This window comes from Barbus barbus (assembly GCF_936440315.1).
Source record: "Barbus barbus genome assembly, chromosome: 29".
NCBI classification, from domain to species: Eukaryota; Metazoa; Chordata; class Actinopteri; order Cypriniformes; family Cyprinidae; genus Barbus; species Barbus barbus.
In genome coordinates, this window is record NC_136757.1 from 7,803,492 (window position 1) to 7,826,315 (window position 22,824).

Below are 22,824 nucleotides of genomic sequence, written 5' to 3' on the forward strand. Positions count from 1 at the left end.
TTATCCATGCTAGGCTGCATGGATGCGCGGGAGTTCTTGCCCAGAACAGAACCATACCGCCAATCCAAACTGTATGCTAATTGTCAGTCATCTTTGACGATAGTGGTCCTGACAGAAATAGGAGTCGCCATAATCTCCCCCCATCTGAGCCGAGGACACTGTTTCTTTTCATTTTCGAAGGAAATCAGTAACCGTCCCCTATATGTTTAGGAATCAATACCAATGCTTTGTGCACGAACGTCAGCTCCAGACAAAGTAAGTATCACACGTTTGTTTTCCAAATTGCCCTTCTGAAAGAGCTTCTTGGCACTCTGTAAGGCTTCTTGCTAAATGTATCATTGTCTCTGCCTGTTTTCACTGATGCTGCCTTCAAGTGCTACCAGAATTATTGTGAATAGGAATGTGGTAGTTAAAAGTTGCGTATGAAAGCAATGTGAGTCGATCGCATGAAGTTGTCGAGCTCATAATCAGATGTGGAACTTATAAAGTTTGTGATAGCATGAGACCAGCTATGTTGTTATTTTTATCCTGAATGTATTATGCACGGTATAATCAGATGACTGACTTTGAAACAGAGTAGTTTTCTGTAAAGATAACAGGCTTGTACTAATAGTGGAATGTTTATTTGCAAAGGCTAGCACTGCTAATGAAACATATACGCTCTGGGGACATCAGAGACTTATTTTACATCTTGTAAAAAGGGGCATAATAGGTCCCCTAATTTTTCCTTTTTACATTCCGGGGTAGTAAATGGATAAACAGCTTGAATGTTCGATTTCCACGTGTGGGAGGGAGTTGAACGCCCCTTTTCACTGATTGGTCAAGCATAAAGGAAATGGTGCCGTCATCATGTTGTCTTGAGTTCTGTGCAACAGAATAAGAGTCCTCCGCTGTTAAAGCATTTATTGCAACTCCTGCGTTCATCTCCCTCTCATCAAACAACCAGACTAACAAATGAAATGGACAGGGTTTACTTCTGTGTAGGCATAGATTATATATGGCAAGTATTAGTTGCTTATTGCAGAAATATGTATGTACCTCGGCTCTGCAGCCACATTACCCTTTTAGTCTATTTCTTTGGCGCACCACATATTTTATTTAACTGTCCAGTTATCAAAATCTGTGTGGCAAAGCTGCGTGACTCACTGGACAACACGGGGCAAATGACAGCTCCATCCACAGAAGACAGGAGAGCGGTTCCCGGGTTATGCACCCGACTGGTGAGTGGCGCGGTGCGTTCCACGACTTTGTCTTGTCGTGCACCTCGAGGAAAAAGGGGCCGGGTCTCCGCGGGGTGTCCTTTCGGCCAAGATCTGACTGGAGGTGCCACTCGTCCAGACGACTTCTGGCCGGCTCGGCAGGAGGCGCCCACTCTAAACCGAGCTCATCAACTGCCTTGGACAGGACGCTTAGGAGCTCGACATCACATCACTGTGATGGAGGTCCCCCGCTGCCGTGGGCCGCCGTGTAATCCAGCGGGCTGTTAGATTAGTCCTCTCTCGCAGACGCTGCCACCGAAATGGCATCATCCTCCTCTTCAGAGCCCTCCATGCAATTGCGAGTCATCCTTGTTTCCGAAGCTCACCGGAACACAGCAGGGGAAGAGAAGGCATGGCTGCTACAGCGTGTAGATCACGGTGAGTAGTCTTGATGATAGGCTTCTTGCTTCTTGTAGAAGGTTGGCTGAAGGAAAAGATTCTGAATGGATGACGTACAAGCACTGCTTTATATAGAGTGGGATTCCCTCTCATATTCCACGCGCTTGAACACCATTGGCCAGTTTCACTGGTGTGATTCAATAAGGCTTCAGTAGTATTTGAGGAAAGGATATTTCCCAAAGCAATGTAGAGTGACCGAATCGATAGGGAACTACTTCTTTGCAATGCAAGGGTAAATAAAGAACTGATATTTGAATAAGTATAGCGTTTTCTTTATCAAGAAATGCTGTCTATAATGGCTAATGTTTTTGTGTGTATGAAGAGCAGAGAAGAGTCTTAGCATTTGCTGTCTAGTTGTAGCCAATACACTAGTACGTTTTAAATATCATAGCTGTTCGTCTTTTATATTGTGAGATTTTGACCAAACGTATTAACAACAAGAGAAACTGAGCGCCCATATAACTACAATAAACATTATAACCTGCAAACTGATGAAAACGTGATGTTATAAATTTAATGCGGTCGTTCTAATGATGGACAAAACACAGATCTCGGTCACTGGCTCGTTAAAAACCTCATTAGCACCATTTGAGTATGATTTTCAGAAATTAAGTGCAAATGTCTGATCATATATAAAGCCAAAATACCAACTGTTTAATTATTGGGGGGAAAAAATAAAAAAATATATTTTTCCCCTTTCTATCTTTTTTTTTTGTTGTTGTTTGTTTGTTTGTTTGTTTTTGGTAATGCTTATGGTGTGCTGTGGTATTTTGTACATATCAAAACCCATTAAAAAAAAGGTTGGGAAACACTGGGCTAGTCTATGGTAGTCTACAGGTAGGTCTAACCCTTCCGGTAAAGCAAGCCTAGCAAGTTTTACAAGGAGTAAACGAAACTTTTGATAGGAAAGAAAAACCAAGCCCAGTTTACATCTATACTTGCACGATATACTCTTTATTTAAAGGTGAGTTGAAACTTAATTTTTTTGCATCCATTATAGAAAATGGTTACTATTTGTACTGAATAAACATCAGCTGATTAAAGTAGCTATTTAATGAAAAACATTCTACAGTCTTTACAGTCAGTCATTTGAAAGAAAAAGCATTCATAGATAAAGCAGTAGCAAACAGAGTTAGTATAAAACAAATACAAGATAGATTAGAAATTATATACCATAAAAAGAGTAAGATGTATTTAGCTTAAAACTTATGACATGGAATATACTTGTTCATGAGCTCAAAGGCTATGTGGAATATTTCTTTAATAGGAGAACTGAAATATTCCTATTATAACTTTTCTGCAGTAATTCAATTTTTAAAGTGTTGTTTTTGATTGATAGAACTTTGCTGAAAAAGATGTCACAGCATCTCTGTCTCCTTTTCACTGCATCTGTTATTAATCAAAAGCCAAAAAATACAAATACAAAACTATTGATAAAATAATTGATAAAATATTGATCTTTTATCAGCATTTTCATATTTGAAATGTACAAAAAAAAAAAAAAAACTTGCATGACTTTCTTAATAGCTCCTGGACCGTCAACAATGGCCTCAAAATCTTGGGTTCCATCTTTCATCACAGAACTACTGATGCTTTGTATAATTGTCACTATTATTGCAAAAGAGATTCAGGTATGCTTAAATGTGTATTTTGTCATTTTTCCACTCTAAGCTGATTATATGTTTATAAGTTTTATGTGATGTAAGTGGCCAAATGTGTTAAGATTTGTAATATTATATAAGTCATCTCTTGTTCTTCAAGCAACAGGATGAAAAACAGGATGAGGATGATAAATGTAAGTTATTTATTATCTTTTTTTATGTTTAAATTTTACAACACAAAGCTCTGTCAAGATGATAAATGATATTACAGTGGTTTATAGTTTTTTTATTTGTTGTTGTTTTTTAATTGGTTTGGTACTATTTACCTAAGTAAGGTGTACATTTTCAAAACTCTTAGTACAAAACTTGGTCCCACTTTATATTAGGTGGCCTTAACTACTATGTATTTACATTTAAACTAATCATTTGGTATAATGCACTTATTGTGTACATACATGCTTTTACATTGTACTTATACTTTTAAAAATACCTATAATTACACTGTTGAACCTTACACCTTAACCCACCCTTAAACTTACCCATGCCACCACACCTGTCCCTAACCTTACCCATATCCCACCTCAATAGCAGCAAAAGTGTTTTGCAATACTGAGGCATGTGTATATGCCAATATGAACACAATAAGTACATTGTACTTATTTTTGATGTACGTACATAGTACTTAAGGCCACTTAATATAAAGTGTGACCCAAAACTTTAAACTGATCACACTTGTTACACCACTAGTCATTCTTTCAAAACCTGATCTCATGATTTCATTGTAGTTGCACATATTTTCATTCCACATAATCATTGTTTCAGAACACAAGATCATTGTGATACAGTGGGGGAAAAAATTATTTGATCCCCTGCTGATTTTGTACGTTTGCCCACTGACAAAGAAATGATCAGTCTATAATTTTAATGGTAGGTTTATTTGAACAGTAAGAGACAGAATAACAACCAAAAAAATCTAGAAAAACGCATTTCAAAAAAGTTATAAATTGATTTGCATTTTAATGAGTGAAATAAGTATTTGACCCCTTCGCAAAACATGACTTAGTGTCAGGGTTCTGTCACTGCGGTCTAGTTTATTCATGGTTTTGTGACGGAGCCCTGACACTCCCTTCTTGTCTTGTTTTCTGGTGAACGCGCAGCTTCAAGTGTGCCGAAGAACGAGCTGCGTGCTTTCTCTTGTTTTGTCTTGTTCTGTGTTGCATGCAGCTTGTGTTTTTTTCACTGGCTGCGTGCTTTCACGTTTGTCATGTTTTGTGAACATGCAGCCTATGAGTCTCCTTTGCATATGGCTAGTGATTTTGTTTTGCTGGTCATGTGCTTGTGTTTTTGTTTTGTGTGAGTCATTTTTTTTTGTGGTTTTGTTTTGTCATTTTCTCACATGTCAATTGTCTTGACCCCACCCACCTTGTTTCCTGATTATTGGTTAATTTGCCCCACCTGTGTTATCTTGTTACCCTGCTCATTTGCTCCCTTTATAATCTCCTTGTGTTTGCAGTCCTGTGACGGTTCGTCGTTGATGTTACCCTGTTTGAAGCCTTGCCTTGCCTGTTTTCCCCTATGGGGTAGTTTTTGTTTGTTGATTTTATTTTATTATTAATAAAGCCCTATTTCCTCCTGCAAGTGAGTCCTCGCTCTCATCCCTTCACCCATACCTGACACTTATGGCGCACGTCATGTTTTAGTAACGGCACGGCTCACTTGGAACCTCAGCCGAGGTGGTACTAAAATGGCGCTTTTCCACTGCATGGTACAGCACGGTACGGTTCAGTATGGCTCACTTTTGGGGGGTTTTCCACTGGGTACAGTACCTGGTACCTGGTACTTTTTTTAGTACCACCTCGGCCGAGGTTCCAAGTGAGCCGTACCGTTACCAAAACATGACGTGTAAACTCTGCTGATCACTGATTGGCCGGAGAAAATCGTCACTGCCTGCGTCATTGAACTTGCGGCACGAGACCCAACAGACCCGCTAGATTTAAATCAGCACAGCCAGTGAAGGATTAAACGCAACTGTTTTGAATGAGCGCACCTTTCTTTTAATAACCAAATAATGGCTGTTTCGTTGTCTGTTGAAGAAGTACAGACGTTCCTCTCGTTGATAGCCGAGGAGCGGATCCAGCGAGAGCTTAATGGAGCGACGCGGAATTAAAAATGTTTTTCAGGAGTCACGGCAGTAGAGGCGGCGCAACTATAACGACACATGAATAATCCCGCCCAACCCTAAAGCAGTACTAAACTGCAGTGGAAACACAACCCGAGCCGAACTGTGCCATATCGTGCTGTTCGGAGCCGTGCCGAGCCGAGTCGTACCACGCAGTAGAAATGCGCCAAAAAAGTACCAGGTACTGCACCCAGTGGAAAACCCCCCAAAAGTGAGCTGTACTGAACTGCACTGTGCCGTACCATGCAGTGGAAAAGCACCATTAGTGCTTGGTGGCAAAACCCTTGTTGGCAATCGCAGAGGTCAGACGATTCTTGTAGTTGGCCACCAGGTTTGCACACATCTCAGGAGGGATTTTGTCCCACTCCGCTATGCAGATCATCTCCAAGTCATTAAGGTTTCGAGGCTGACGTTTGGCAACTCGAACCTTCAGTTTCCTCCACAGATTTTCTATGGGATTAAGGTCTGGAGACTGACTAGGCCACTCTAGGACCTTAATGTGCTTCTTCTTGAGCCACTCCTTTGTTGCCATGGCCATGTGTTCTGGGTCATTGTCATGCTGGAATAGCCACCCATGACCCATTTTCAATGCCCTGTCTGGCTTCAATGCCCTGGCCTTGAAGGTACATGGCCCCGTCCATTGTCCCTTTGATGCGGTGCAGTTGTCCTGTCCCCTTAGCAGAAAAACACCCCCAAAGCATAATGTTTCCACCTCCATGTTTGACCGTAGGGATGGTGTTCTTGGGGTCACAGGCAGCATTCCTCCTCCTCCAAACACGGCGAGTTGAGTTGATGCCAAAGAGCTGGATTTTGGTCTCATCTGACCACAAAACGTTCACCCAGTTCTCCTCTGAATCATTGGCAAACTTCAGACGGGCCTGTACATGCACTTTCTTGAGCTGGGGGACCTTGCAGGATTTCATTGCTCCTTTTGCTTTAATTACTGCCTCAATTTGGCGTGGCATGGAGGTGATCAGTTTGTGGCACTGCTGAGGTGGTATGGAAGCCCAGGTTGCTTTGATAGCGGCCTTCAGGTCAACCGCATTGTTGGGTCTGGTGTCTCTCATCTTCCTCTTGACAATAGAGAATCTATGGGGTTCAGGTCAGGCGAGTTTGCTGGCCAGTCAAGCACAGTAACACCATGGTCATTGAACCAGCTTTTGGTACCTTTGGTAGTGTGGGCAGGTGCCAAGTCCTGCTGGAAAATGAAATCAGCATCTCCATAAAGCTTGTCAGCAGAAGGAAGCATGAAGTGCTCTAAAATTTCCTGGTAGATGGCTGCGTTGACTGTGGACTTCAGAAAACACAGTGGACCAACACCAGCAGATGACATGGCAGCCCAAATCATCACTGACTGTGGAAACTTCACACTGGACTTCAAGCAACATGGATTCTGTGCCTCTCCACTCTTCCTCCAGACTCTGGGACCTTGCTTTCCAAATGAAATGCAAAATTGACTTTCATCTGAAAAGAGGACTTTGGACCACTGAACAACAGTCCAGTTCTTTTTCTCCACAGCCCAGGTAAGATGCTTCTGACATTGTCTCTGGTTCAGAAGTGGCTTGGTAGCCCTTTTCCTGAAGACGTCTGAGCGTGGTGACTCTTGATGCACTGACTCCAGCTTCAGTCCACTCCTTGTGAAGCTCTCCCAAGTGTTTGAATCAGCTTTGCTTGACAGCATTCTCAAGCGTGCGGTCATCCCTGTTGCTTGTGCACCTTTTCCTACCCAAATTCTTCCTTCCAGTCAACTTTGCATTTAATATGCTTTGATACAGCACTCTGTAAACAGCCACACCTTTCAGTAATGACCCTCTGTGACTTACCCTCTTTGTGGAGGGCGTCAATGTTCATCTTCTGGATCATTGCCAAGTCAGCAGTCTTCCCCATTATTGTGGTTTCAAAGAACAAGAGATACCCGGAATTTATACTGTAGTGATGGTCATTAATTGAAGCTCAAATGTAAATATTGTAATATTCTGAGATACTGATTTTTGACTTTCATGAGCTGAAAGCTCTAATCATCAAAATTAAAAAAAAACTTTTGAAATGTTTTACTGTACATGCAGTGAATCTAAAATATATGAAAGTTTCACTTTTTGAAATAACTTACAAGAAAACATTTACTTTTTCACGACATTCTAATTTATTGAGATGCACCTGTATTTCACTCATTAAAATTCAAATCAATTGATAACTTTTTTGTAATGCGTTTTTCTGGATTTGTTGTTGTTGTTATTCTGTCTCTGACTGTTCAAATAAACCTACCATTAAAATGATAAACTATAGAAATTATAATTTCTTTGTCAGTGGGCAAACGTACAAAATCAGCAGGGGATCAAATAACTTTTCCCCCACTGTATGTATTGAGAACATTTGGTTTAATCACCAAAACACAACAGTAAGGTCTTCTTTCAAATTTTAACAATCACTTCTTTCAAGAGCCAAAAAAAAATAAAAATGTAAAAATATGATTAAGAAGGTACACATATGCGCACACACGCGTACACACACGCACACACACACACACGGTGACATTCCATATGAGTAATGGGTTTTATACTGTACAAACTATCCCCCTACACTAATCCTACACCTACCCTTACAATTAATTTTTTTCTCATAGAAAAAAAAAGTCTCCCACAAGGACAAGTATTTCAGATATTGCCATCTTTGTGGGGACATTTTGCTCCCATAACATAGGGCTACCTGAACCACACACACACATACAAAATAGTGGTTATCATCTAAGACAAATCACTTAATGTGCAAAAAATTATCTATTGAATCTATATCTAGATATCTCTAGATATTCCAAATGATTGGTTCACTGATTAAAAATTAAGATGAATTACATGAAATAATAGACAAATGCATTAAACTGAAAGAGAAGACGTGGAAATGAGTTTGATAATAAAAGCTTTATGAAAGGCAGTCACTGTGAATTAAACATTTATATAGATGAAACACTTATTTTGTGTAGTGAAAAGAATACTTTGTGATTGTGTGTATTGTACTAAGGCAATTGAAAATACACTGAAATGTTTGAAAAAAAGTGCACTTTTGATGATCTGTTGTGAAATTAGTAATTAGAACAATTTTGAAAATTTACCAGTTGCTTGTGAAAATAGTACCAAAGCTAACAAAAAAACTAAAATATATTTAATGGTTCTTTTAAATAGATGTTTAAAATGTAAATATATTAAAAAAGAGTTGTCCGCACCGATAGCCTTGTGGGCAGCCTTTAGCGCTATTGTGCTATGGGTGTCCTGAATTCGAATCCCGACTCGATCTTTCCCTTTCCCTCTCCCTCCCACTTTGATTTTGGATTTTTGTCGCCACTACACTGTCCTATCTTAAAGGGTTACTCCACCCCAAAATGAAAATTTTGTCATTAATCATTTACCCCCATGTCGTTCCAAACCCGTAAAAGCTTTGTGAAAAAAAAATTGTGTTCCGAAGATGAACGACCCTTACCAAGAAGTAGTATACTTCAAGTTTATTTTATTACGTATACTTAAGTAAAGTTCAAGTATATTTTTAAGTATACTTTATGTAGTAAGTATACAAATATCAGTGTACTAGTTGTATACTCGTAAGTGTACTATTTCAATACTCCTTGGGACTAAATTGGCCCACTTTCTAGTATATAAAATATACTTTAAGTATACCAGTAGTAAACTTTAAGTACACAACTAGTTTACATCAAAGTTTTTAGCTTGTACTGCAACTATACTAAAAGTGAACTTATAGGTATACTGATAGTTTAATAATTAAATACTTGTAGTAGCATTTTTACTATACTTTGAAGTATAGTCTCAGTAAACTATTAGTTTATACTGCAAGTATACTCGTAAGTTTTATTTAAGTGAACTTTACATCATACTTTAAGTAAACTGAAAAAAGACTATGAATTGACCAATCGGTAAGCCCCACCCCTTAGTTACTGTTGCTCCCTCAGATGAACAAAGGGAGCTGCTCAGTCTTACAATGACAGCTGCAGTGTGAAAACCTTGTCCCACAATGTTTTTGCACAATTTTGGACACAGAAGGCCACTGTTGTGCTGAATTCTGACCCCCACCAGATTATTACCCCCCTAGTATTAGTAGGTTTAGGGTTAGGTGTGGGGGAGGGGTTAGGATTAGGCAATCAGGTAGCGATTTCAACGAGGGGGATAATAATTTGGCAGGGAGTCGAAAATGGGCACAACACCACCACGGTGGGTAACTTGAAGCAAGGGTTTACAGATCTCAATGCAAGCGGGAGAAGTCTCATATTCCGGTCATAACGATCGCGGATGACAACATGCAGGATCAACACTGTTCATGTATCGCAGGGTACGATTAAATTAATGTACATTTAACCAGTTTCATATGGAGAGGCACTGAAATGTAGACCTCAAATATATTTAGACTTTTTCTAAGTATAAGTCAAGTATACTTAAATGTCATTTTAAGTATATTTCTGAGAAGTACATAAAGCCCATTTCTGAGAAGTACATAAAAAGTAGACTAAAGTATACTTTCCTATTTTTACTTTAAAAGAAGTATACTAATAATAAACTTCTTTTTCGTAAAGGGAAGCTTTTACGGGTTTAAAACGACATGGGAGTAAGTGATTAATGACCAAATTTTCATTTTGGGGTGGAGTATCCCTTTAATAAAAGGCAAAATGCCAAAACAAATCTTAAAATATATATATATTACCAAGAGTTCAAAAAATTGTCTCATTCTTGTTAATGTTCAGTGCATCATCCAGGCAATCCTCTCCGGATTCTTTTGGTTGGAAAAACAGGTGCGGGGAAAAGTGCAACAGGCAACACCATCCTGGGACAAAGTGTTTTTCAATCAGAGATATCATCCTCCTCTGTGACTAAGCAATGTGAAAAGTTTCATGCAATTATAAATGGCAGGAAAATATTTGTAATTGACTCTCCAGGTCTGTTTGACACCAGCCTAACTGTAGATGAGGTGATTAACAGAAATAAACTTTGTATTCCTCTCTCTGCTCCTGGTCCACATGTCTTCTTAATTGTGATTCAACTGGGCAGATTCACAGATGAAGATGCAGAAGCAGTAAGAATTATCCAAACAATTTTTGGTGAGGAATCTTCCACATACACCATGTTACTGTTCACTCATGGAGATCGACTGAAGGACAAAAACATTCACACATTTGTGAGGGACAGCCCAAAACTGCTCAGTTTCATCGAAACATTCTATGGACGATACCATTTGTTCAACAATGAAGAAAAAAATCCTGAACAGGTCATTCAGTTGCTCGACCAGATTGATAAAATGGTCAGTGGAAATGGTGGTCGATACTATACCAGTGAGATGCTTGAAAAAGTAGAGAGAGCAATTGAGAAAAAAAAACAACGCATCCTGAAGGAGAGAGAGGAGCAGAGAAAGAGCGAGGTAGCACTTATTATTGGCAGATTTCAAGGAAAAAACTTTGAAACAGCAATACAAACGCTGGATTATGATTATGCTCAGCAGGCAAGATATGAAGCTGAGAGAGACCCTTCATTTTTAGAGAAGCTGAAACTTGTTTTAAAGGAACTATTCAACAAATTCTTAGGTAAAGTCCATTTATCTATAGAACACATTTTATTTTACTTTATTTAATATACCAAAAATCTGGGTCATCTAGGTTTGGATCATCACAGTTTAATGCTCACAAATTAAACACTGCAAAGACTGAGATTCTGACGATACTCAGAATTATTTCAGAAGTTCAGCATGACAAAAAAGAGCATTTAACATTTTTGAAGATTTTTAAAGAGTAACAAATAAAAGGGGGAAAACACTCATGCAATTCAGCTAAATCTTGTCATTGTTTATAATAGATGACTTTTTTTATTCACTTTTAAATTGTTTCGTTCTATTCTATTGTCACTTTGAATTCTGAGTGCAGCCCTTGTGTACATGATTTGTCTGCTTAACTTTTCAGTAAACTTGTGCATATGGATCTTACTCAGTTATCCTGTTCTGTTTCTTTATACAAATGTTTAGTAACTGCATACTGTGATCTGAAAATAGTAGCCTAATGATTATACGTGTGTGTTGTTTTTTGTTTTTGTTTTGTTGTTTTTTTTATAAATCAGAATCAGAATCAGAATGAGCTTTATTGGCCAGGTATGTTTACACATACAAGGAATTTGTTGTAGTGACAGAAGCTCCACAGTGCAACAGAAAGACAGCAACAGGACAGGACACAGATAATAAAAGAATAATATACAAATATACAAATAGGCAATGTACAAAGCAGCAAAAACACAATATATAATATAGACAACAATGTATGTACAGGTCAAGTATGTGCAAATTAGAAATAAAAATAAAATAAGTGAGTGTGGTGAATGGATAATGTATTATAGTTGTGTGTTCCACGTTTATTGTTGAGTGTTCATGAGAAACTGAATAAAGAACTCAATAAAGAACTTTGAATAAAGAACTCAAGGTCATGAGTGTTTATGAGAAACTGAATAAAGAACTTTGAATAAAGAACTCAAGGTCACAAGTAGCCTACCATCATCAAAACATTTAAATAGAAAATGTACAGAAATTAAAAAGGCAAGATAAAACTATTATGATACGCGTTTTAATGCATGATTTATTTAAAATTTCTAAATCTGCAAGTAGAATAGAATTAGATTCAATTGAATCGTTTTTGTACATTTTCAGCAATGCATTGTCAATTTTAAAACTTACAATTTTTAAACCACTTACAATGCACAAGCCTCTATAGGGAAGCAATTGTGCTCTGATCTATGTGGACTTCTATCTGCAGGGCGGGTGCAGGCAGATAACAGCAGCTCCATAAAAGGACAAATAGGGTAAACGTACCTATTAAGCTCACCAAAATCTACACTGAGACATTTTTAGTCCAAGTTATTGGTTTCAGTACAAGACGTTATGCTAAAATAGAAATATTAATCTCTCACACAATAATATTTAATTTTATTTTAAATGACAAAAGCATTTCAATTAAGATATACATCATTAAATGCATAAAGTCTGGCTGTGCTTAATGGATACATTTTTGTACCCTTTAAGTACGGTGGCCCAGTAGTGCACAACACAACGCAATTTAAAAAAAGCAAACATAAGCTCACAACAATATTAAGCCACAACACAGCGACATTTAGCTACAACACAACGCAATTAAAAAAGCAAACATAAGCTCACAACACAATGCAATTAAAAAAGCAATCATAAGCTCACAACACAATGCAATTAGAAAAGCAAACATAAGCTCACAACACAATGCAATTAAAAAAGCAATCATAAGCTCACAACACAATGCAATTAGAAAAGCAAACATAAGCTCACAACACAATGCAATTAGAAAAGCAAACACAAGCTCACAACACAATGCAATTAGAAAAGCAAACACAAGCTCACAACACAATGCAATTAGAAAAGCAAACACAAGCTCACAACACAATGCAATTAAAAAAGCAATCATAAGCTCACAACACAATGCAATTAGAAAAGCAAACATAAGCTCACAACACAATGCAATTAAAAAAGCAATCATAAGCTCACAACACAATGCAATTAGAAAAGCAAACATAAGCTCACAACACAATGCAATTAGAAAAGCAAACACAAGCTCACAACACAATGCAATTAGAAAAGCAAACATAAGCTCACAATACAATGCAATTAGAAAAGCAAACATAAGCTCACAACACAATGGAAATGCTCCCGACCACTAGGAGGCAGTTGGTCTGCAGAAACGGGCAATGGACTCTATGCATGGCAAGAGTTCCATGTCCCGTTTTGTGAGGCTTCTCAAAGGTTTTTCACACCTCTCCCCTGGATGAAGAAACTCGTAATAAGTGGATTCAGAGTAACGTTAGTAGAAGTAAGGATTTTAACATCACTTCTGATACTTCAAGAAAGACGACAGCATGGGGTTCTACACCAGGTAAGATCTAAACCCTCATATACCCCTTTTCCACCAAGGCAGTTCCAGTGCTGGTTCGGAGCCAGAGCCTAGTTTCAAACCGTTTCTTTGTTTTTCGACACCCAAAGCACCAGCTCCGAACCAGGAAAAGCAGTTCGTAAGTAGCACCAAAACATTGCTGGGCTAGAAGGAAGAACCGCTTGCGTCAGGAGCTGGGGGTGGGGTTACCGTGACCAACAAGACGAACAGAAACTTGGACCGCCATATTTGAAATAGCAGCTAAACGCGAACACGTGTGAATCCCTGTGTTTGGATGCCAATGTAGGGTCGCAAAGCCATGAACATCAATAGCAACGCAACGTCCGCCATTGCTGGTAGTTTGTTTAGGCTTGTTCGGGTTGGATCGGCGCTGCGCGGACCGGTCGGTGCGAGGCATCGGGGTGCTGCGGGAGCGACTGGAAAGCAGACTGCTCTTTATGCTTTTGGATCGCTCTTGCGGTGCTTTAGTGTGTTGTGTGCCGATCGATCGGTCTGCATGGCGCTGATGCACCTCGAACAAGCCTGTTGTGCCTCGCTAGTGAACCGAAACATGAAACGTATTCAGTGACGTAAGACCTGGCTCTGTATTGGCTCTCTAGCCTGTGGAAAAGCAACCGGTTCTTAAAGGGCTCGCCAGTCGAACTAACTAAGAACCGGCTATAGCACTGGCTCTGAACTAGCACCTGGTTCCAGCTGGTGGAAAGGGGGTAATATACTTTACTATATTACCGAGCACAGTGTAGGCCTATTGTGAATTTCTTTGTCGTTGTGGTTGCCTGTTTGTTTAAAAAGCTCTTTTGTGGGTCTGGGCAACACGTGTTAACGAGTTAACAGATGATTCACCCAAAAATAAAAAATAAAGCTGTCATCATATACTCACCTTTATGTCGTTGTAAACCCATACGGCTTGCTTTCTTCATTGGCATTCAGAAATGTTCTTAATAATGTTTGTCAATCAGCTATTTAGATTTTTTTTTTTTCCCACAGAAGAAATTCATAATGGTTTAGAATGACATGAGGGAGAATAAGCTAAAATCCCAGCTAAAATATTTTTTTTCATAAGAGTACTTGCATGTAAATTTTGAAAGTAATCTTCAGGTTCAGTGTAGGCAAACTAACTGGCATTGTTATTGCATTGTGTGGTGTGTATTGTCTGAAAACATGTCTCATCCAATTTAGATTTGATATGTAGAACCATTTAATGGCCTTTTGGAGAGATATTGAACCTGCATCCCACAGCATGGTACGTGTGACCAGAGCAAGGACAGCTACATCGAGGAGTGAAGTTGGAGTAACAAGCAATGCAATGGTAAATATTGATATTATATTGTTTGTGACAGAGAAAGAAAATGTTATATTTTAATTTTTTGATGCACACGTTACATGCATGTATCATAATTATTTAAAATTTATTTTGACAGTGTCCGTCTCTGCATCCCTTCAGTGAGTTCCTCCTCTTCATGGTCCACCTTTCAGTCGGTCTTCCACAGAGAGATCTGGCCTTACACAAAACACTTGGGATGGATTAATTTGGTTTTATTTGTACAGACTAGAATATAAAATGTAAATTAAATATAATATAAATGCAAATATATTTAACTTTAATACGGTTTCTTGCTCACTAGTGTAATCTAAACGTGTAAATATAAACATGTAAATTTTAGAAACTTTTATACAGTGTAATAGTCTTGTAAAATACTAATAACTGGTATTGTATTTTTTATTTTACTTCTGCCACTTGGAGGACTGATAGGTCAATAGTTATGTAAAATACTAATAACTATGGTAGTGTAATGGTATGTTTTTTTTAACACTTCTGCCACTGGGAGGACTGATTGGTCAGGAGGTCAGGCAGATCGCTGGTGACACCACTGTAAAGCGTTCTCCTGAGATGAAAAACAGAGGTATAGTGTAAATTGACCCTGTCATTACATGTTGCATACATTATGAATTGAGCCATGTTCAATATGATTGTGTTTATCTTTTTTTCTGCTAGGGCTAATCATACAGGCATGTTATACATTATGAATATAGAAAGATATGAAAAGATGATGTAACAATATTAGACAGTCTACTCCTACCTTAACCACTCTCTTGCAAACAGGACCACCGTCCCACTGACAGGACCTGGCTTGACTCACTAGGCATACCAATGGGGCATGTTATATTATTAATTATGTCATTCACTAAAGAATTTGATAATTCTCTTACCACTTACCATTGTTCTAGGTTTGTGCCAGCTCTGCTCCATTTCAGTGCAGGTCTGTACAGGAGGAACTGCGTTGATTCTCAGTTCTGAATAGTGTGCTGTCTGGTACAGTGCTGCAACAGTATGGATGGGAGTCCTTTAAAACAATCTGTGAAGATAATTACTTTGGGTTACATACTGAATTTATTTCAGGTACATTTTAAATTACTTTCAGCTGCATTTAAAATTGTTACATTGTAAATTAAACTATATTTTAAAAATTATGAAAAATTGACATTCTATATAATGTTACAAACATGCCAATACACTGTAAAGAGTTCAGTAATATTTTAAAAGAGGTCTATATTAAATGTAAGCAATTCAAGCTTCAGGTTATAGATAATAAAAGCTAAAAATATAACAATAACTGCCAGAATCTGTCAGACTTAAGGTTTATTAAGATACATGGCAATCTAAATATGGGAACAGTATTTAAAATACTTTATATCAAGTGAAGACGTTCCTATCAGAGCCACAGATGCAAACATACGTGGATTACCGGGAGCTCTGCTGTTATTTCTACTATCTCTTAGGAATTACAAAAACCTGCAGTGGATGGAGTTTAAAGCTAAACTCTAACTTAGCCCTGCTATTTTAGCGCTGATCAAATCGGTGCAGCAACATTATCCAGCCTTATTAGCTAGATTTGCTAGAAGACAATAGAACAATACTCACCCTAAAGTTGTCGATGTACCTTGAAATGTTTAATGCCCTTCTTCGTGCGATGAAATTCATTTACAGTAATCTGGGGAAATTCTTGTAATCTGAAAAATCATCTTTATGAACTCCATACAGCTTCTTCTCTTGTCATTTTGAAAGCTCTACGCATTAAGGAACAATGGCTTCCGGCACAGCACCGGATATAAGTAAACCATTGTGTCCATTGTGTGCAAGAGCAGAACTAAACTGTCCAAATCGAAAATAATATTGATTTATTTTCTGCTCGATTCATAAATCGATACATTTAAGATACCAGGATATCAAAACATTCAGTGAAAACACGTTGATCATTTAAAAATCGATTACATATATTAAGGTCAATCACTTACATTGAGTATTTCTTGTGATGTCTCGAGAAAATATCGGGGTTTAACTATCAACACTGCCCCCCTTGTGGTCGGTAGCATTTCCGTTGTGTTGTGGCTTAATGTCGTTGTGTTGTGAGCTTATGTTTGCTTTTTTAATTGCGTTGTGCACTACTGGGCCACCGTATTTAAGCACACCCGTTACCATTAAGCTCACATCATGTTTTATTAAAAAATCTTGTTTATTTTAAGGAAAGTTTTTAAAAGAATAATTGAAAAATGTTTCATTTGAAGGTACAAAGTTAATCACTAAAAAAACAAAACACTAAAATCAAGCAACAAGGCACTCAGTTTGATCAGATACAGTGAAGCCTCTTATTAAATGGATGTCAACTTATTTATATTCTCTTAAGGCTGGAATACATGCACTACACAATTTTTTTGCCCCGGTTTTCCACCAGTTTACAGTTTGAAGAAGCTGATGCTAGTTGCCAAAGGTCCGACTCTGAGCCAGTCTGTAGATTTGAGTTGACTGAAAATCACATATGTGTATGATGGTCACAGACTTTAGCTTTTTTAGCTTGAGACTTTCATTCCATCCAGTCGGAGGAGATCAAACATGTTTGATATTTTCAGCCGATTTTGGCCCCGTTTACATTAGTAATTCAAATGTGACAGCAGTGACTTTAATTATATGTAGGCTAATTATAATTAAACTTTTATGAGGTAGTCATGTGGATTTGCTAGACCATCTCATTTTAGCTTTTATTGCTGATGAGTCGAGATAGAAGATCTCAGGTTTGAGAAGCCCCCGCTTTAGGTAGTTTCTAGGTTATCAGCACTGGAGCAGTTTAAACTAATATGACATCTCTGTGATGATTGGTTGCAATGCTTTCCCTCAACTGTAACCACTGAGAAAGTGAAATATTTAGGCTAATGCTGATTGGTTTTTACTTTAAATTTTACAAACAAAGGCAAAAGTATTTGGCATTGTGATTCAAGCTACCCTTCTTTATCCCCTCAATGTTCCCTCTAAGCTGCGCGCAGATAAATAATGTGCCGCGCACACGCGATAATTAATTGGGAAAGCCATTTGATAGAATTTTAGTAAAAACGAAAGAATTGCAATGTTTGGGCAAACTGCTACAGAGTTGGTGTCGCTATAGAATTAGAACCGGTGAATGCGGTTTACAGGTTTCATAGAAAGAGAATGATGTGCTCCAAATGAGTCGCTGTAGAAACCGAATACTTTAATGGTTGCAGACGAAATAGCTCAAATCGAGAGCCAACGCAAACGCATTGACATGTGAAATAAAACGTCCTCTTGTATTAAAGAAGAGTGGCTTGATTAAGTGGTGGAAATAGCGGATAATGGGCAACGGTAACAAAACTCAGATATTTACAGTCACACACAGGTGTATTGTGCACACTGTACTTCATAGGGATGTTATAGCTATAAAAGAATTCACATGTTCACATTCTTTGAAAATATTTAGCTTACAGATCTTAGTTTAAATGATTGTTTGTTTTGATATGATTGGCTATTATATTATATTATGTGATATTATAAACCTAATAAATAATTGACCTAAAAAAAAGGAATTCATTAACAATATCTGCTTAATTTTTTCATTTTGTATTACATTATATTATACACTGCTGTTTAAAAGGTTGGGATCAGTAAGATTTTTAATATTTTTTAATGGAGTCTCTTATGCTCGTCAATGCTATATTTATTTGATCAAAAATACAGAAAAATGGTAGGGTTAATATTGTGAAATATTATTGCAATTTCTAATATTGGTTTCCTATTTCAATATACTTTAAAATATAATTTATTCCTTTGAAGTTAAGCTGAATTTTCAGCATCATTGCTCCAGTCTTCAGTGTCACATGATCCTTCACAAATCATTTCATTATCCCAAAACACCCCCCCAAAAAAATCCCAAACACATACAACATGCAAAACAACAATAAATATTAGTTATACAATAAATAGTAAATAACTCAAACTCTTTCTTTTGTGCGGTCTTCTCATGAGTCTTCTTTTCGAGCAGTTTGCAGCAGCTCTCGCTCCTGAGCTAAATCTCTGCTGCTTTTCCTTCACAGTGTTGTCCTGCCCAAGAATGGTCCTGGAGCTTCTGGTGGAGTGGAGAGTGTCAGGATGAGGAGCTTATTGCCCACATCATATGGCCTGACCTGACATGTCAAAGTTGACAACAAAGGGGAAGGGTGCAGTCCTGTCCCGGGTTCAGCAGACACTCATGTTGTCCATTCATGTTGTATGTCATGGCCACTGGAAGTGGGATGTGAGACACCATGCTGATCTGAGTTAAGGGCAAACTCAGAGTAATGCTTACAACTTCTACTTGTGGAACCTATTTACATGGCACAAATAATAGGATGAACTGAATGTGAGAACTGCACTACTACATTCTGAAATTACTTTTACTACTGGATCTCATAGAAACTACTTGGCAAAAAGAAAGAGTCCACTGACTGATCTTGAACAGCTGAATCTTGGTCCTTCCCCTCAGTGCAGGGCAGTTCTCCACCAGCCTCCTTAAGGCCTGGTCATGAAGTAGATTGAGAGCCCAGCCAAGCGGTTCAAGGAAACATCCCACTTCACCCTCCCCACTGGATGAATGGAGCAAAGCTCCAGATGTACTACTGCCTCTACAGTCCATACTAATATTAGGCCATTGCCTGACCGGGGCATCAGGTGGGTGTTTAGCTGCACTCTAGGAGGGTCCTGAATACAAGACAACCTCAGATAAGCAGAGATGCAAAATCATGTTCAAGTCCTGTTCATGCATGGTGCACATTTTTCGAAATGTTATATTTTTAACCTTTTATTATTTTAAAATTCTACAGTTGTGCAGTAAAATTAACTTAAAAAGTGAGCAAAAATGAGAAGATCTGCATTTCTCATTTTCATTCATGGAGATGATATCATCCATGAATGGGTGGGAGGGTGAGGGTAAACAAATTACCACTAAAACCAGTAGATGGCAGCAGAGGATCACTCAGCTCAGTTGCCATTTCCACTCTTTCCACTTTAATAACATTAAATGCTTTATAAATATTTTAGATTTAATGAAAAAAAATTATAAAAATAATATTGCTGTAAAAATGACTCATGAGTTTTTTTGTGTTTGTTTAACTGTAGAAGGTGCTAAATGTATTTGGCCAACTTGTCGCTATTGTAACAAAATATTACTGAAATATTATAATAATATTTTAGACAGTTTAAGGGAACCTTCTTTAAAGTGTGTCTAAAACAGTTTGTCAGCAGCTAATGGGCGGAGTGGTTTGGAAGTGGCACGGTGAAACTATTCATCAGGCGGCCAATTCATCAGCGCGTGAAACAATTTGCAACAATTCACCTGAGGATTTGTTCAATTATCTGAGTGTATGTGTCATGGTCCAATTGCAAGTGACCTTCACTTTCAGATATACCTTCTGGAAGGGCGTGTACAATGGAATGAGGCTCGTGTGGTTGCTGCTGTTGAAGGTGGCAGCAGAAAGGATATCTGCTGCGGTGGCCAACTGCAGCAGTACACCAACATCCTGAGCCAGCAATTTATGGTCCTTAATTTGGCAGAGGACTACACCTGCCCTGGCGAATACACAGGTACCATGTTTGTGCTCACATGAAACTTTTATGTTTAGTAGCTGTGACACCTGCATTTCACCCATGTGCTCATTACACTTTGAATGTCTACAGGTGAACTCGCTGGTGTGGAACACTTTTATTCCCAAACAAATAAACCTTTTGAAGAACACTTCAGTGCGGATCCTGATATTCCAGATGGGATTCATGATGAAGACCTAGAGAGTGATCTGGAGAGTGATGAGGGGTTTTAGGATATGGACTTGGATGGTGAGCCCCTCAAAATCATGGAGCTCAGCTTTGATTCCCCAGAACCCATTCAGCTGCAGGCAGAGGCCATACAACCTCCTGGTGCATCATCAACACTACTGCCTACTGTGAACGATACCAAAAAAAAAAACACAGTTTGTCCCATTCACCAAACACTGCAATTGCTCTGCAATTACCCATGGAAGAGCAGTAGTTGTTGAGGAGCACTGCACCAGTCTAGAGCACATGGGGAACCCTGCTTTCGTGAGGACACACGAGGACCTGCCCAAACTCGCTGCCTATGTCTATGACCCATGTTGCTGTGCCACCAACCTCACCAGCTAGGTTCTCTGTGACCTAAAATTGAATGAAAAGAAGTATTAATATCAAAAGTCCAGAACCTGTCTGTTTACAATGTAAAAAATTAAATAACCCAAAACGTCAACTGAGTCATCTTACCTTTTGGTGGAGGCAATCTTTAGGATGGGGCCATAGATCCTCAAATTTAGGCCCTAGCCCGGCCCTGGCCCAAGACGCCCAGGCCCTAGCGCGGCCCGAGTCCGACAGCTTATCAGAATTTCCGACCCGAGCCCTTCTTTTTTTTCCCCCTTCTCCTAAAACAGTTTATACTACTGTTTCGGCTATTAAAATAGAAATTTTATTAAGGTAATTTAGAAAAACGTTTGGAGCATTTTTGTTCGTTAAATAGCCTATAAGTTTTTGTTTTTTTTAAGTAACGACCAAGCGGCCAGCGCATGAGCTGATCATAGCCTATGTTTGATAAATTTAGCCTTCTCATATCATCACGACTTGCCTAAAATAAAATCTATAGATATACTAAAACAGTTCAAGTATATAACAATGTTTAAACGTTAAACCTGCGCTATAATAATAATGTGTGCTAGCCTATATCTAAGTTTGTGTGGAGAGTGGAAGCTGAAGCGCGCTCTGCAGGACATGGAGGCACCAGAGCAAACACATGGATTGCTTTCAGTGGAAACAAATAAAAATAGCTTACATCACACTTTTTGATAAAGGTAAGAGTAATACATCATTCGGACCTGTAAAGGGTCTACTTGTATTTGTGTACACTCACAATACCAACAAAAGGTTCTTTTATAAAACAAAGAAAACAAACATGATGCGCTTTCTGCCGTCTTGAACAGGAGCGCTTCACAAAAATTAACCAAAGCTGAGCGAATACATGCCTCACAGACATGATAAATATATCTATAGAAAGCTTTCAATTATTACTTAACGAAATAAAAAAATCGAAAACAAAAACTCTTTTATTATAGTCTTAATCATAATCAATAAAGATGCATTTCTCTCTAAAGGCACGTCTAATGAGGAGACGGCGAGTCAGGATCAGCAACTTCATCCTTGCAACACAGACTCAGAAAACATTAGTTTATTAGTAAATAATTCAAATTTCTCCTTACTATTTCCCGCTGACACATTCATGTTTATGTTTGCTGGGGATTTGCAGCAAGCTTTAGCCTATTGCGTGCATTTGAACACAGAACTATTCAGCTGCGCTGAAGTCACTTGCGCACCTGCTGCTGCGGGACACTAAACACCATCGAGCTGCTCTCAGTCGCGGCACGGTCTCGTGTTGTTTCCACCAGCGCTGCAATTTTTTTCATCACTACTCGATGGATGTCTACAATATAAACCAAACCCAAAACAGGCCCGAGGCCCGGACCACGTCTGAACTGTGACGTGAAAATTGGCCCGAAACCCGGCCCCTAGAGGCATAAAAAAGTCGGGCCCATCGGGCCCGGGCCGAAATGCAGGGCTCTACCATAGATGAAAGTCACTCTTGTCTTTAGTTCCAGAAGCGATATTAGGACACTTTTTGCATATACTGACAGCAGTCATGCTGGATGAAATGCAAAGTGTGGAGAAAAAAATAAAGCTCTGTAAACACTGAGATTTACAACACTATAAGTGTGTCCCATCAGGCAAACAAAAGTTCTACACACAGTTGCAGATTCACACCCACTTGAACACTTGGGCCAAATACAGGAAATTCGTCATGTAAGTAAACATGTGGACAAGTGCAAGACCTCAAGTACGGGTATTTGCACAGGCCCTGACTAAGGCAGACACACATTGTGATTTATAAGCATTCAGTGAGTAGTCCTTATCCATATCGGCCTTAGATATGCACGTCCTGATAGGCACGTCCTGATATTGCCGAGTTAGACGTGTTCCTGGGTCAACATATTTTGTTGACCCTGGAGCAACATTTTAATCCAAAAATATAATCTTAACCATATTCCTACACCTAAACCTAA

General features: G+C 38.6%; 1 protein-coding gene across 1 annotated transcript; it reads left to right on the plus strand.

The window, feature by feature from the left end:
- Positions 1-1,519: 1,519 nt before the first annotated feature.
- Positions 1,520-20,529, plus strand: LOC306848911 (GTPase IMAP family member 7-like; the record flags this gene model as incomplete). Its single annotated transcript, XM_079383704.1, has 4 exons — positions 1,520-1,637; positions 10,183-10,853; positions 20,116-20,296; positions 20,390-20,529. The coding sequence occupies 4 exons, from the start codon at positions 1,520-1,522 to the stop codon at positions 20,527-20,529; spliced, it is 1,110 nt and encodes a 369-aa protein (XP_079239830.1).
- Positions 20,530-22,824: the final 2,295 nt, after the last annotated feature.